Source organism: Saimiri boliviensis, chromosome 4 (assembly GCF_048565385.1).
Source record: "Saimiri boliviensis isolate mSaiBol1 chromosome 4, mSaiBol1.pri, whole genome shotgun sequence".
Lineage (NCBI taxonomy): Eukaryota > Metazoa > Chordata > Mammalia > Primates > Cebidae > Saimiri > Saimiri boliviensis.
Window position 1 is genome coordinate 48,358,550 of NC_133452.1, and position 15,259 is coordinate 48,373,808.

Genomic DNA, 15,259 nt, shown 5'->3' on the forward strand with positions numbered 1-15,259 from the left:
TCTCCTGTGATATTTTATGTAAAAACAAGTATACATTTATGTGTATAGTCTTGTTTTTCTATTTTTCATTCAAATGCTAGTACTAGACATAATATTTTGTGCCTCTGCTTTTTCAATTAATATACCTTAGAGATAGTTCTTTATTAAAACCATAAGCTACTGTGTCCTAATATTTGCAAAGTATACCACTTAAAAAATACCCTGGACATTTAAACATTTTTCTATGAATGGAGAGTGATTGATTGACTCATTGATTGCTATGTGGTCACTCTGCAATAAATATCCTTGTATGTAAGCCATTGTGTTCATATATCACTCTATCTCTAAGATAAATCAGTAGGTGTTATTGGAAGGTTGGTTTCTTTTTGGATCTCCTGTTTCCTCAAATGTCACCTTTCAGAGAGACCTTACCTAACCACCCTACTTTACCGTAGCCACCCAACGTTGTCATTATATAGTCTTTGTTTGAACACTTTTTAAATCATAGAATTTTTAAACATATAAAAAAGTAGCAAATAGTATAATCTTTCATGTGCCTGTCATTCATCTTTATTATTTATCGTTATTTCGCTAGTCTTGTTTCCTCTCTCTCCCTCCACATATATTTTTTTCTTAAGTACTTTAAGGTAAATTTTAGATATGCTGTTTTATATATAAAACATTCAGTGTATATCTCTAATAAATAAGGACATGTTTAAAAACAAAACAAAACAAAACAAAACCCTTCACCACTTTGCCACTGTTACAGCTAACAAAATTAACGGTATTTCCCTGATCTCATCTCATACCACTCCGATATTTTCCTGTATGATTTAAAAATGCACTTTTAAAGTTTGCTTGAATTAAGATCAAAACATAATCTTGACATCTGGTCTTTTTTTTTTTTTTTTTACTTGTAAGAGTTTCTTTTTCCTCTGTTTTTTATGACTTTTTGTTTTCTGAACAAATAATATAATGTGTAGGATTCTCAAAACTCTGAATTTGGTTGGCTGTTTTCTCCTTACAATTTTTTAAAAAATATGTTTCTGTAATGCCTGTGTTTCCTGTAAACTGATAATAAGTTGTGTAGAGTTGATTAGATTGAGGTTTAATTTCCTGGGCAAGAATACTTCATAGATGGTGCAGCATGTGTCCTCTTGCATTATAATAGGAGACACATGATTTCTGCTTGTAGCTTTTAATAATGTTAAGATAGATAAGTGGGCTTAGGTGTTCTCAGCTTGATCTGACAATTATAAAATAGGCCATTGACATTTTATCTAATGAACATTTTATGGATTGGCAGCAAAATGATGATTCTATCATAACTTTGGTAATTAACTGCTGAATAAAAAGTTACGGCAATTTGGAGATTTTCTGGATTTGCTAATGTTCTCTGATGAATTTTTAAATTAAGTGGCAATTGAGAAGAAAATTTACTGTTTATATAGATTTAGATACATTTTAAAAAGTCTAGATTAGAAATTACCCATGGTCTTATAAAAATACTCAGTAAGAACAACTTTTGAAGAGGAGATTACTATTCTAATTGATTAAAAATATATCTGAAATAACTAAATGACACTTTCTGTGGAATTTTATTTTGATGTACAGGTATTACTTTGAGACATCAAGGGTGCAATTATGCTTTGGGGACATATTTTACACAATCTACTTTTCTTTTTCTTTTTTACATAGATTATTAAGTGTGATATGCTGTGATCTGGACACTCTTCTCCTATTAGAGGCTCAGTATCAAGTATCTGAAATGTTATTAAATGCTCAAGAAGAAAATATCTTGGAGACTTCAGAGAGCCACAGGTAAAAATGAGTGATTAAAACACAACAGCAGTTTTCTTTAGAGATCTTTTGTTAAGACAGTAATTTCTGGTATAGTTTGTTTAATGTTTTTCTGCTCTCTAAATTCAATAGATTTTAATAACAACAGAGTATGAAGCAACTAAAGTGTAAATGTTACAGAAAGGTTATGATAGAAATTTTTAGAGAGTGCTTGGAGAGTCCTGCTTTCAAAGTCCACTGCTTTTGTCGCATGGGGTGTGTGTGTGTTGGGGGTGGGGGTGTATATAGGTAATACATAAAATTTTAGTTAAGACCTAACTTTATTAATGGTTCCATGAAATTATATCACCTTTTAATATAGCTGCTAGTTTAAGATGACCCATTGAACAAAATTTTTTATTTTGTGCCCTTTGCAGAGGCGCTCTTTACTCCATCCTTTTAATTACATTAGTTCATAGTCATAAATTCTGATTATTTTCAAAATGAGGTTATGGTAATCTGATAATTTTTTTCATTAATAAATCACACTTGCCATTACCTCAGTTTGGCTGACTGTTGTCAAATACACTTTCAATAGCTGGCATTGCCTTTATGTCTAATTAATTTAAAAAAATAGTATGTCTGCATCCTAGCCAGGTCTTGGAAAATTATTATAAAGTATATTACTTAATACTCCAGATTTTGTGTAGAAGGAAAATATTAACAGCAGCAGAGTATAGAGGCTGCTCATAAGCAACATTTAGATTTTGAATTTCAGGCACCAGGTCTAAAACTTAAGAAAACCTTGACTGAAAATACGATTGTTGAATTCACCGTAGAAATAATGCATGTCAGAATGGCTATTATTTAAAAGTCAAAAAACAACAGATACTGGTGTGGTTGTGGAGAAAAAGGAATGCTTTTACACTGCTGGTGGGAGTGTAAATTAGTTCAACCATTGTGGAGGACAGTGGCGATTCCTCAAAGACCTAAAGACAGAAATAGCATTTGAACCAGCAATCCCATTATTGGGGGTATGTACCAAAGGAATATAAATCATTCTCTTATAAAGATACAGGCACGCTTCATTGCAGCACTGTTCATAATAGCAAAGACATGGAATCTACCCAAATGCTCATCAATTATAGAAAATGTGATACATATACACCATGGAATACTATGCAGCCATAGAAAGGAAGGAGATCATATCCTTTGCAGGGACATGAATGGAGCTGGAGGCCATTACCCTCAGAAAACTAACACAGGATTAGAAAACCAAATACTCTGCGTTCCCACTTATAAGTAGGAGCTGAATGATGAGAACATATGGACACATGGTAGGGAACAATACACACTGGGGCCTGTTAGTGGGTGAAGCTAGAGAGGAAGGAGAGCATCAGAAAGAACAGCCCATGGATGCAGGCTTAATACCTAGGTGCTGGGATGATCTGTGCAGCAAACCACTGTGGCACATGTTTACCTGTTTAACAAACCTGAACATCTGGCACATATATCACAAACTTAAAATATATATATATATAAATGTTAAATGCAGTAAAGAAAAAGAAAAACATTCATGAATATTTCTACTTTTTTTCTTTACAATCCAGGGACTTGATTTAAAAATTAATACATATTCAATCAAAGGGATGATAAAGGTGATACATTTATGTTTTTCAGGGACTTTATAATTGATGGCTTATCAGTAGAGAGAAACCATGTTCTTGTTAGAATAAATCTTGTTGGTGGGTCATTAGAACGGATTTTGCCTCCGAGAATGCTAGAACAGGTGAGTGTGGGGCAAAGAGAAGTGGGATTTGTTTTTCTGACATATTTTTAAACAAGATAGCCAACTCAAAGTGACCCTAAACTTTACCTCTTAAATGTCTGCATCACAGAGCTGAACTTATTGCTTGAGAATATTTAGGATGCAAATAAATACTTTTGAACTAAGATAATGTTTTTGATGTCCAGGGGTCATGAATGCTAAAGTAGGGTAGGTATTCTTTGCATGTGTAGTGAAGTAGGTATTGCTTGATTAAAAAGTTGTCATTTTTCTTGTGTGTCTTTGAATATTTTACTTTCAAGGTCTTTCTTTCGTGATATTTAACTTTTATTATTAAATGACTTATTTTTTATTATATTGGCAATATCGAGTACCTCTCCTTCCATCAATATTCAAGTATGAGTTTCTGATGGAGGTCTGTCATTTGTTTTCATTGTTGTTAAGAACATTCTTGCTTTGACTGTCACTCTTGGAAAGATACGATGGAAAGGATTGACAGCACAAGAAAAAGTTTTGTAGAAAAAAACCACAGGTATATTTTGAAGATTATAGTTTTCCTTTTATGAAAAAAAAAAAAAGCAATTCTGCTTGCAACAAGTTACCATATATTTGTCCGCAGTTCTAATTTAATATTGTTTCTGTTATAGCTTGTTTTAATTGTTACCCATTGGAATATTGAATTATAGTACCAAATAGCTATTGGTTAGTTGGGCAATAACTATGGAATTTATGAGCAAGAAAGCCCAGTTTAAATTAATGATATTTCAGTTAGCTTTAAAATTCAATATTATTTTAAACCGCTTCCTAAAGTCATCTGTCTTACTCCTTTTTTAGAGTGATAATCCATATCCTTGGCCAATGTTTTCATCATATCCTTTGCCAGACTGCTATCTGTCAGACATTACAAGAAATTCTGATATAAAACAAGGTAAACTATTTACCATCAAATGCCTTATTATTTTTTAAAGCTTTTGTTATGATTTTATAATTTGAAAAAAAGAAAATATTAAGGAAGATGAATATTGACTACACTTAGCATGTATATATGCATGCATTTATGCCTATTTCTTTGTATTTCTTTTTGCTTCATGTATCTTACTAACTTGGTACAGTCATGTGCTCCATAATGACATTTGGTTAATGATGGATCAGGTATACAAAGGTAGTCTTATAAGATTATCATACTATTATTATTTTTGCTGTACTTTTAAAAACCTTTAAGTATGTTTAGATACACAGATACCATTGTGCTCCAATTGCCTACAATATTCAGTACAGTAGCATGCTGTATAGGTTTCTAGTCTAGGAGCAATAAACTCCTAGGATTGTGTAAGAGCACTCTACAGTGTTAACAGAGTGACAATTGCTTGAGGAACCAATTCTCAAAATATATTCTCATTGTTAATCAGTGCATGACTATTTGTATGAGGCTAAATAATTCTTATTTCTTGTAGCTAAGGTGTAGCTTGTCTGTCCAGTAGCAACAGCTGTTTGATTAAAAAAAAGTAATGATTTTTGATTTGTTGAGTTAATTCTAGGTATAACTGCCATGTGCTATACACAAGCCTTGTGTACTCAAAAACTGAAATTAATGAAGATTATGGTTCCTACCTCTGTGGCGTCATGAACTCTTACAGAATACATTTAAGTAATTAGATAATTGTATAGTAGTACAATGTGATGGGAACTAAATAGAAAAATGTATAGCCTGCTAGGATAGTACATAAGCGGGATATCCTTCCAAAGAAGGTTATGTATATAATGAGGCATGTAGTTTAAATATGTATTTTCTGGATACTAGAAAAGCTTTTTTTTTTTTTTTTTTTTTTTTTTTGGTGGAGAAAACAGCAGAGGAGCTGGAAGAAGTGAGTTATAGTCAGAGAACTGTGGGTAGTTGAATGCTGTCTGAGATCTGGAATGTGACAGTAAGAGTGACAGGAAGAAAAACTGAACATGTATGCCTAGCTGTAAGACCAGTAGAACTCAAACTCAGGTGTTTAGACATTATCTTCTGAGCAGCTAGGTTTAGAGTTTTTAGGCTAGAGAATTATAGACAAAAGATGAATTTATGTGGCCTATCTGCTGGCCACCACTCTTAAACTCTACCTACTGGGTAGAAGCCCAGATTACAAGACCAAAAATATTTTGCCAGTATGCAGTGCCTGTGAAGTTTTGTAAGGCAAAATTTCAGTCACAAATGAAGATTCTATATGGAGTTATAGCACTCTGAAAGCACCCAGAAACAAAGCCAACTGACTGTACTCAACTTACCCCACAGTTAAAGGACCACCAGCCCTCTACATGGTAATTCAAAAAGCCAGAGTGTCCTTTTACCTCCTAACAAATGCACTGATTTCCCAGCAATGATTCTTAACAAGTGTGAAAGGACTGAACTGGTAACCAACACAATTTTTGCAATCTACTCATCTGACAAAGGGCTAATATCCAGAATCTACAAAGAACTAAAACAGATTTACAAGAAAAAAACAAACCCGTTCAAAAGTGGGTGAAGGACATGAACAGACATTTTTCAAAAAAAGACATATATGAGGCCAACAAACATAAGAAAAAATGTTCATCATCACTGGTCATTAGAGAAATGCAAATTAAAACCACATTGAGATACCATCTCATGCCAGTCAGAGTGGCGATCATTAAAAAAATCTGGAGACAACAGATGCTGGAGAGGATGTAGAGAAATAGGAACACTTTTACACTGTTGGTGGGAGTATAAATTAGTTCAACCATTGTGGAAGACAGTGTGGCAATTCCTCAAGGATCTAGAAATAGAAATTCCATTTGACCCAGCAATCCCATTACTAGGTATATGTCCAAAGGATTATAAATCATTCTATTATAAAGACACATGAAAATGTATGTTTATTGCAGCACTGTTTACAATAGCAAAGACCTGGAATCAATCCAAGTGCCCATCAGTGACAGAATGGACAAGGAAAATGTGGCACATATACACCATGCAGCCATAAAAAATGATGAGTTTGTGTCCTTTGTAGGGAGATGGATGAATCTGGAAACCATAATTCTCAGCAAACTGACACAAGAACAGAAAATCAAACACTGCATGTTCTCACTCATGAGTGGGTGTTGAACAGTCAGAACACGTGGACATAGGGAGGGAAGCATCACACACTGGGGTGTGTTGTCAGGGACTAGGGGAGGGATAGCAGTGGGTAGGGAGTTGGGGAGGGATAACACGGGGAGAAATGCCAGATATAGGTGACTGGGGGATGGAGATAGCAAACTACATTGCTATGTATGTACCTATGCAACGATCCTGCATGTTCTTCACATGTACCCCAGAACCTAAAGTGCAATTTAAAGAAAAAATTGAAAGGACTGTAATGACAGACCTAGGATTCAGAATCTGGCTGGTAAGGTAACTCTTTGAGGTCCAGGAGAAAGTTGAAACTCAATCCCAGAAATCCAAAGAATCCAGTGCAGTGATCAAGGAGCTAAAAGAAAAAATAGCCATTTCAAGTAAGAACTAAACGGAACCTCTGGAATTGAATAATTCACTTTAAATATTTCATAATTAGTCATAAAGCATAGTCAGAAGTATTAACAGCAGAATAGACCAAGCTGAGGATAGCATCTCAAATCTTGAAAACCGGTTCTTGAATCAACTAAGTCAGACACAAAGAAAAAAGAAATTTAAAAAATGACAAAACTTTCAAGAAATATAGGATTATGTAGAGACAAAATCTGTGATTCATTGGCATTCTTGAGAGAGAAGAAGAAAGTGTAAGTAACTTGGAAAACATTTGAAGTCCATGAAAATTTCCCCAATCTTGCTAGACATGTAGTCATAAGAATTCAAGAAATATGGAGATCACTTGCAGGCTACTGTACAAGATGATCATCCCCAGGCACATAGTCATCAGATTTACCAAGTTACTGCAAAACAAAAAACTTAAAGGCAGCCAGAGAGAAAGGTCAGTTCACCTACAAAGGAAAACTCATCATTCTACCAGCAGATTTTTTCAGCAGAAACCTTAAAGCCAGAAGAGATTGGGGGCCTGTTTTCATCATTTTTAAGGTAAAGAAATTTCAACCAAGAATTTCATATGCCATCAAACTCAGCTTCAGGGTAAAGGAGAAATAAAATCCTTCTCAGACAAGCAACTACTAAGTGAATTCATTTTTTTGATGAGTGGAAATAAATGAAATGGAATAAAAATAAATATGGAAATAATATTGGAATAAAATAAATAGAAATGGAAATTAATACCAAGATCTCTCAAATCTACACACAGAACGTGGAAATTAAACAACTAACTCTTTATAACCCTTGAGTGAACAATGAAATTAAGTCAGAAATGAAAACTTTCTTTGAAATTAATGAAAATAGGGATACAACTTACATCTTTCGGTTACAGCTAAATCTGTATTAAGAGAAAAGTTTATAGTCCTAAGGCTTTCATCAAGAGATTAGAAAAATCTTAAATTATTGATCTAATATCTCTAGAGGAAATAGAAAAAAAAAAAAACCCATCTGACTCCAGAGTTAGCAGAAGAAAATAAATAATTAAAATTAAAGAAAAACTGAAATTGTGAAACAAACATCCATAAAAAAGATAAATGAAACTAGTAATTGATTTTCCAAAAGGAACAACAAGATTGATAGAGTGCTACCTAGATTATCAAAGAAAAAAAATCCAAATAAGCACAATAAAAAATGATAATAAAGATGACATTACAGCTGATTCCACAGAAATAAAAAGATCAAAATAAAAAAGACTCTATTAAGAACACATCAATGCACACAAATTAGAAAGTCTAGAGGATATTGATATGTTCCTGGATCCTGGAAACACAATGTCCCAAGACTGAACCAAGAAGAAAGTAAAATCTTGAACATACCAATAACAAGTTTCAGAAGCGAATTGGTAATACAAAGCCTCGCAACCAAAAAAAAGCCTGGGACCAGATGGATTCATACAGAATTCTGCTAGATGTATAAAGAACTGATATCAATCCTACTGAAACTGTTCCAAAAAGTTGAAGAGGAGGGGCTTCTTTATAACTTATTTTACAAAGCCAGTAACATCCTGATACCAAAATCTGACAGACAACGAAAAAAGAAAACTTTAGGCCAAATATTCTTGATGAACATAAGCAAAAAAATTTTTGACAAAATACTAGCAAACCAAATCCAGCAGCATATTTTTTTCCAGCAGCAAAAGTTAATTCACCACAAATTAGACTTTATTCCTGAGATGCAAGTTGGTTCATCATATGCGGCTCAATGAATGTGATTCACCATATAAGCAGAATGAAAAACAAAAACTACATTACCATTTCAATAGACACAGAAAAAGCCCTCTGTAAAATCCGACATCTCTTCATGATCAAAACCCTGAAGAGACTAGGCATGAAGGAACATACCTCAATATAATAAGGCCGTCTGTGACAAATCCACAGCTAACATCACAACATTATACTGAATTGGCAAAAACGAGTCGTTCCTTTTGAGAACTGAAACAAGACAACTATGCCCACTCTCACTGCTCTTGTTCAACATAGTATTGAAAGTGCTCGCTAGAACAATTAGGCAAGAGAAAGAAAAGGCATCCAAGTAGGAAAAGAAGAAGTTAAATTGCCTCTCTTTGCTGATGATACAATTCTGTACATAGAAAACCCTAAGGACTTAGACAGAAGGCCCCTAGAAATGATAAATGATTTCAGTAAAATTTCAAGATACAAAATCAGTGAACAAAAGCCAGCTTTTCTATACAACAGTATAGATTGAAAGCCAAATCAAGAACAGAATCCCATTTGCAGTAGACACACACACACACACACACACACACACGCATGCACACACACACACACAAAATGAAGCCTAGGAATACATTTAAGGCATGGGCAAAGACTTCATGAGTAAAACCTCAAGAGCAATTGCAACAAAAGCTAAAATGAACAAATGGAATCTAATTAAACTAAAGAGCTTCTGCACAGCAAAAGAAGCTATCAGAGTGAACAGGCAACCTACAGAATGGGAGAAAAGTTTTGCAATCGGTTTTTCTGACAAAGGGCTAATATCCAGAATCTACAAGGAACTTAAACAAATTTATAAGAAAAAAAAACAACCCCATCAAAAAGTGGGCAAAGGATATGAACAGACACTTCTCAAAAGACATTTATGTAGCTAACAAACATATGAAAAAAGGTTCATCATCAGTAGTCATTAGAGAAATGCAAATTAAAACCACAGTGAGATACCATCTCATGTCAGTTAGAGTGGCAATCATTAAAAAGTCAGTAAACAATGGATGCTGGAGAGGATGTGAAGAAATAGGAACACTTTGACACTTTTGGTGGGGGTGTAAATTAGTTGAACCATTGCGGAAGACAGTGTGATAATTCCTCAATGATCCAGAACTAGAAATGCCATTTGACCCAGCAAATGAATCATTACTGGGTATATACCTAAAGGATTATGAATCATTCTACTATAAAGACACTATTTACAATAGCAAAGAGTTGGAACCAACCCAAATGCCCATCAGTGTTAGATTGGTAAAGAAAACAAACACCACATCTTCTCACTCATAAGTGGGAGTTGAACAATCAGAACATATAGGCACAGGGAGGAGAGCATCACACTCCAGGGCCTGTTGCCGGGTGGGAGGCAAGGGGAAGGATGACATTAGGAGAAATACCTAGTGTAGATGACAGGTTGATGGGTACAGCAAACTACTATGACATGTGTATATCTATGTAACAAACCTACACATTCTGTCCATGTATTGAATAACTTAAAGTATAATTAAAAAAACAAATAATTTAATTAAAAAATGGGGAAAGAACATGGACAGGTACTTCTCAGAAAAACAAAAAGACTTACAAGTGGCAACAATCATAAGAAAAAATGCTCACCATCACTGTCATCACATAAATGCAATCAGATCCACAGATACCATCTAACACCAATCAGAATAGCAATTATAAAAAGTCAAAAAATAACAGATGTTGGTGAGGCCTCAGAGAAAAGAGAACACTTACACACTGTCTGTGTAAATACAAATTAGCCACTGTAGAAAGCAGTCTGGAGATTTCTCACAGAACTAAAACAGAACTACCATTCAACCTAGCAATCCCACTACTGACTGTATACCCAAAGGAAAATAACTCATTTTATCAAAAAAACACATAAACTCGCATTTTCATGCAGCTGTTCACAACAGGAAAAATGTGGAATCAACATAGATGCCCAACAATGATGGATTGGATAAAGAAAATATGGTACTTATATACCATGGAATACTGCACAGCCATTAAAAGAATGAAATCATGTCCTTTGCAGCAACATGGATGCAGCTGGAGGCCATTGTCCTAAGCGAATTAATGCAAGAGCAGAAATCCAAATCTTTCATATTTTAATAAGTGGGAGCTAAACATTGAAAACACATATATATAAAGATGGAAACAGTATACACTGGGGACTACTAGATAGTGGCAAGGAGGGAGGATGGGGGAGCATGGGATGAAAAGTTGGCTGCTGTGCTCATCACCTGGGTGACAGGACATCCATATCCCAAACCTCAGCATCGCTAAATATATCCATACAGCAACTCTGTACATGTTCCCCCTGAATCTAAAATTTAGAAATTAAAAACAAACTAAGGTTAAGTGAACACTTTTGAGAAGAAACAAATATTATTACTTCCTAGGAATCAGTGCTGAGAGATATATAATTTTGCTCTCTTTCTACCCTCATCAATAATTTAGGAAAGGAAGCAATAATAGTTTTTCTGTCTAACCCAGAATGTAACTGCAGATGACTGACCTCAGGCAGGAATGCTGCCATTATGCCCAGTATGGTGTGTCCCAGGTTACTTTTCTAGTCTCCTAGAGGACTATTTTCAGAATTTCTCTCTTCTCAAAAATTCCTCTCTTTCCCCAATATTCCTGTAGGTAATAGCCAAGTTTCCTATTTTATTAATGATGTAGAAATAGTCAGTAAAGAGCTTCCATGTGTTTCTGAGGCATATCAACCCACTTAACTACATCTTTGTTAATTTAGGTTTTCTATTATTATCATGAATGAACTGCCAATGCAACTTGTGAAAACCCATTTCTCCATTTGTGTACTGCATTCCATCTGGTTTCTTCTCAAAGATTTTGCTTCTAACAGTTCTCCCTTTATCTTTTCTCGTTTTTTTTTTTTTTTTTCCTGGATCTCCAGACTTCTGGCCAACACTGTAAATATTGGACTCTCCAGCCTCAATAATCACATGAACCAGTGACTTATAATAAATCTCCTTCTATATATGTACATATTGCATTGGTTTTGTTTCTTGGACAACCCTGATTAATACAGGTGGTTTTTTGCATCTATAGCATAGCCTGGTGGAAGGCATCCATCCTTCACATCAGTCTTCAACTATCATTGCCTCACTTTGGATCTTGCCTACCCAACTTTGTTTACGTTCAAAGTGTTAAACTGTTTTCCCTCTCCAGCTAGAGCCTCTACACCTGCGTGTTCTATTTGTCTTATGTCTACTCTTTAGCCTCACTAGATCATACAGTCATTTAATAGCACTTTTCATCCAACTTTATACAGACCATTAACCAATTAACCCTTTTCTGGTTGTTATTGAATCCTACTCAGTTAGATCTCCTTGACCAGGGACTTATATATTATCACTAATCTCCTGAGTAAGCCTAATTTTTACCTCTGCAATTTAAAAAATGAATTTATTTTTTAATTGACAAGTATTCAATATATTTATGATGCACAGCATGTTTTGAAATATGTATACATTGTGGAATGGCTAAATTGAGCCAATTAACATATGCATAATCTCACATGCTTATTTTTCTGATGATAACATTTAAAATTACTTTCTTGGCAATTTTTTTTCTTTTTCCTTTCTTTTTCTTTTTGTTTTTAGACAGAATCTTACTGTGTTGCTCAGGCTGGAGTGCAGTGCAGCGATCTTGGCTCACTGCAACCTCTGTCTCCTGGGTTCAAGTGATGCTCCTGCCTCAGCCTCCCAAGTAGCTGGGACTACAGGCACCCACCACCATGCCTGGCTATTTTTAATTTTTTTGTATTCAAAAGAGACGGGGTTTCACTATGTTGGCCAGGCTGGTCTTGAACTCCTGACTTCGTGATCTGCTTGACTCGGGCTCCCGAAGTGCTGGGATTGCAGGTGTGAGCCACCATGCCCGGCCGGCAATTTTTATTTAAAGTACCTTCTCTTGGACACACTTTTCCATCACTAAAATCTCATTTCTGGCCTTCCTTTTGCTTCAGAATTCCTTGAAGGAGTTATCTGAGTATTTCCATTACTCTCTTTTCATTCTCTGTTGGACCCACTTGCAAACTAATCAGGCTTTCACCATAATACTCCACTGGCATTCAACCCACTGATCAGATCTCACTTCTCATCACCTAACAGTATCACTCAAACCTGCCATCTTTTTTGAAAGAATTTCTTCACTTGGCTTCCAGAAAATAGTCTTGTTTGGTTTTTCTCCTGCATCTCTGATGAATTCTTCTTTTGTCTCATTTGTTGGATCTTTCACTTTTCTCTAACGTTTAAACTTTGGAGTGCCCCAGAGCTCAGTTCTCAGTTGTCTTCTTTTTTCCTAGCTGTATTATGGTGGTGAGGATCTCATGACTGAAATACTATCCAATATGCTGATAGCTCTAAGATTTCTATCTCTACTACCTGTCTTTGCCTTGAACTCATAGCTTATATATAAAACTGTCTACTTGACATTTCTGCTAGTAAGTTGAATAAATATATCACACTTAACATTTCTCAGATAAATTTTTAGTACTCCCCCAAAATTTGTTCCTTTGGCATTTTTTTTTCTCTTTCAGAAATGTCAACTGTTTGCTTCTAGTTCTTCAGGCAATAAACTAAAGGTATTCATGCACTCTTCTCTGTCTTCATACCCATTTAATCTGTCAGCAAATCTTGATTCTACGTATCTAAAATAAAACCACACTCCTTCATCTACTACCACTCTCATCTCTTACCTCTTGCAGTGTCCTGCCAACCGTTTAGCCTATTCTCAACACAACAGCCAGAGGGATGCAGCTGAACCATGGGTTAGATTATGTTACTCTTCTAATTGAAATCAGTCAGTGACTTCCCTGTAGCTTATAAGGCCCAACACATCTGTGACATCCTTCCTGGCATATGCTCTGTTTTAGGAAGTGTAGTACAATTTTAGGCCTTATTTAATTGCTTATTTTCCCACCATACTGGACAGGAACTCTTACTTTCTGTTTGTTTCTAAAGTACAAGTGTTTGAATAAGACATTATTCCTAATTTAAAACTAGTACCTGATACTTCTTCCTAATAAGAGTGATTCTGATATTACTGTGGTTTTTCTTAAGGAGGAGAGAATGACCTAGGCAGCAATACGTAGCCTAGGAAGAGATTTTTACAGAGATTTAGTCAATTCACAGTGACCGTATCTTATTCTGATATTGCTGATATCTGTGTCACTGAACATATACTCTTAGCAGAAAATGGGAAAGTCAGAAGCATGTCCAGCTTCACTTTGTACCATATAGTTATGCCTTCTTTGTGAACTCAATGAAAAACATAGAGCCAAATGTGTTTCTAACAGGTATGTGTTTGATTGAATACAGTTAAATAAAGCTAAACATTAATAGTGTACTTTAAAAAATACTATGCTTAAGGTAGTAATATTTAAGACACAAAAGTTACTTTGCAAGCAAGAGTTATCTGCTTTCCATTTTGCTTTTTTGATTCAGATGTAATGATTCACAGATTTTGTAAGGTGTTAGTTTAGTCATCATTTGCACTGCACAGCTTTGGGAGATCATTTCATTGTTGTGGGGGGAAAACAAATCACTTCAGTTGTGTGCACATGGTAACATCCTCTTCATTTATCTCCCAGCTTCTAAATTTATCCTGTTTGCTACAGTTATCATCTCCTCATCTGTTAAGTCGCCTCTTGTTAGCTCAGTGACATCAGTGTTTACTGTTAGATGATTCATCTTCATCTATAAATAAGAATTTTGAGACGTCATCTGGTTCAATTATTTTTCTTTATGAACATTTTGAGTCACCATATTAAAATATAAGTGGCCATTTAAAAGCTATTAATCTATATTTTCTCTGTGTATGTATATATATGTATACATTTGTGTATATGTACACTTGAATATTGCATGTGAGTATATGTATAGATGATCACACATAAAAACATTTAATTCCATGTGGTAGAAATAATTTCTACTTAGAATATCATTTCTCTGTTACCTGAGAGTGTAGATAAGTAGTATAATATGTACTAGTGTTATATTACTAGGTATAACACTAGTACTATAGGTTATAACAGTAGTTCTATGTGTTATAACTAGTATAACTAACAAGTTCTGAAATTGAGGCACTAATTAATAGCATACCAACCAAAAAAAAAAAGTCCAGGACAAGACAGTTTTACAGCCGAATCCTACCGGAGGTACAAAGAGGAGCTGGTACCATTCTTCTGAAACTATTCCAAGCAATAGAAGAAGAGGGAATCCTCCTTAACTCATTTTATGAGGCCAACATCATCCTGATACCAAAACCTGGCAGAGATACAACTAGAAAAAGAAAATTGCAGGCCAGTATCCCTGATGAACAGCAATGCAAAAATCCTCAATAAAATACTTGGGACACCAAATCCAGCAGCACATCAAAAAACTTATCCATCATGAT

General features: G+C 34.8%; 1 protein-coding gene across 8 annotated transcripts in view; it reads left to right on the forward strand.

Annotated features, from left to right (window-relative positions):
• Nucleotides 1–15,259, forward strand: part of TBC1D32 (TBC1 domain family member 32) — a 229,236-nt gene that overhangs the window by 155,978 nt on the left and 57,999 nt on the right. For all 8 annotated transcript variants that reach the window (XM_074397557.1, XM_074397556.1, XM_074397559.1 and 5 more), the window contains 3 exons: nt 1,678–1,800; nt 3,439–3,547; nt 4,379–4,472. In XM_074397557.1, the coding sequence (XP_074253658.1) occupies nt 1,678–1,800; nt 3,439–3,547; nt 4,379–4,472 (326 nt within the window). The remainder of the gene's footprint in view (nt 1–1,677; nt 1,801–3,438; nt 3,548–4,378; nt 4,473–15,259) is intronic.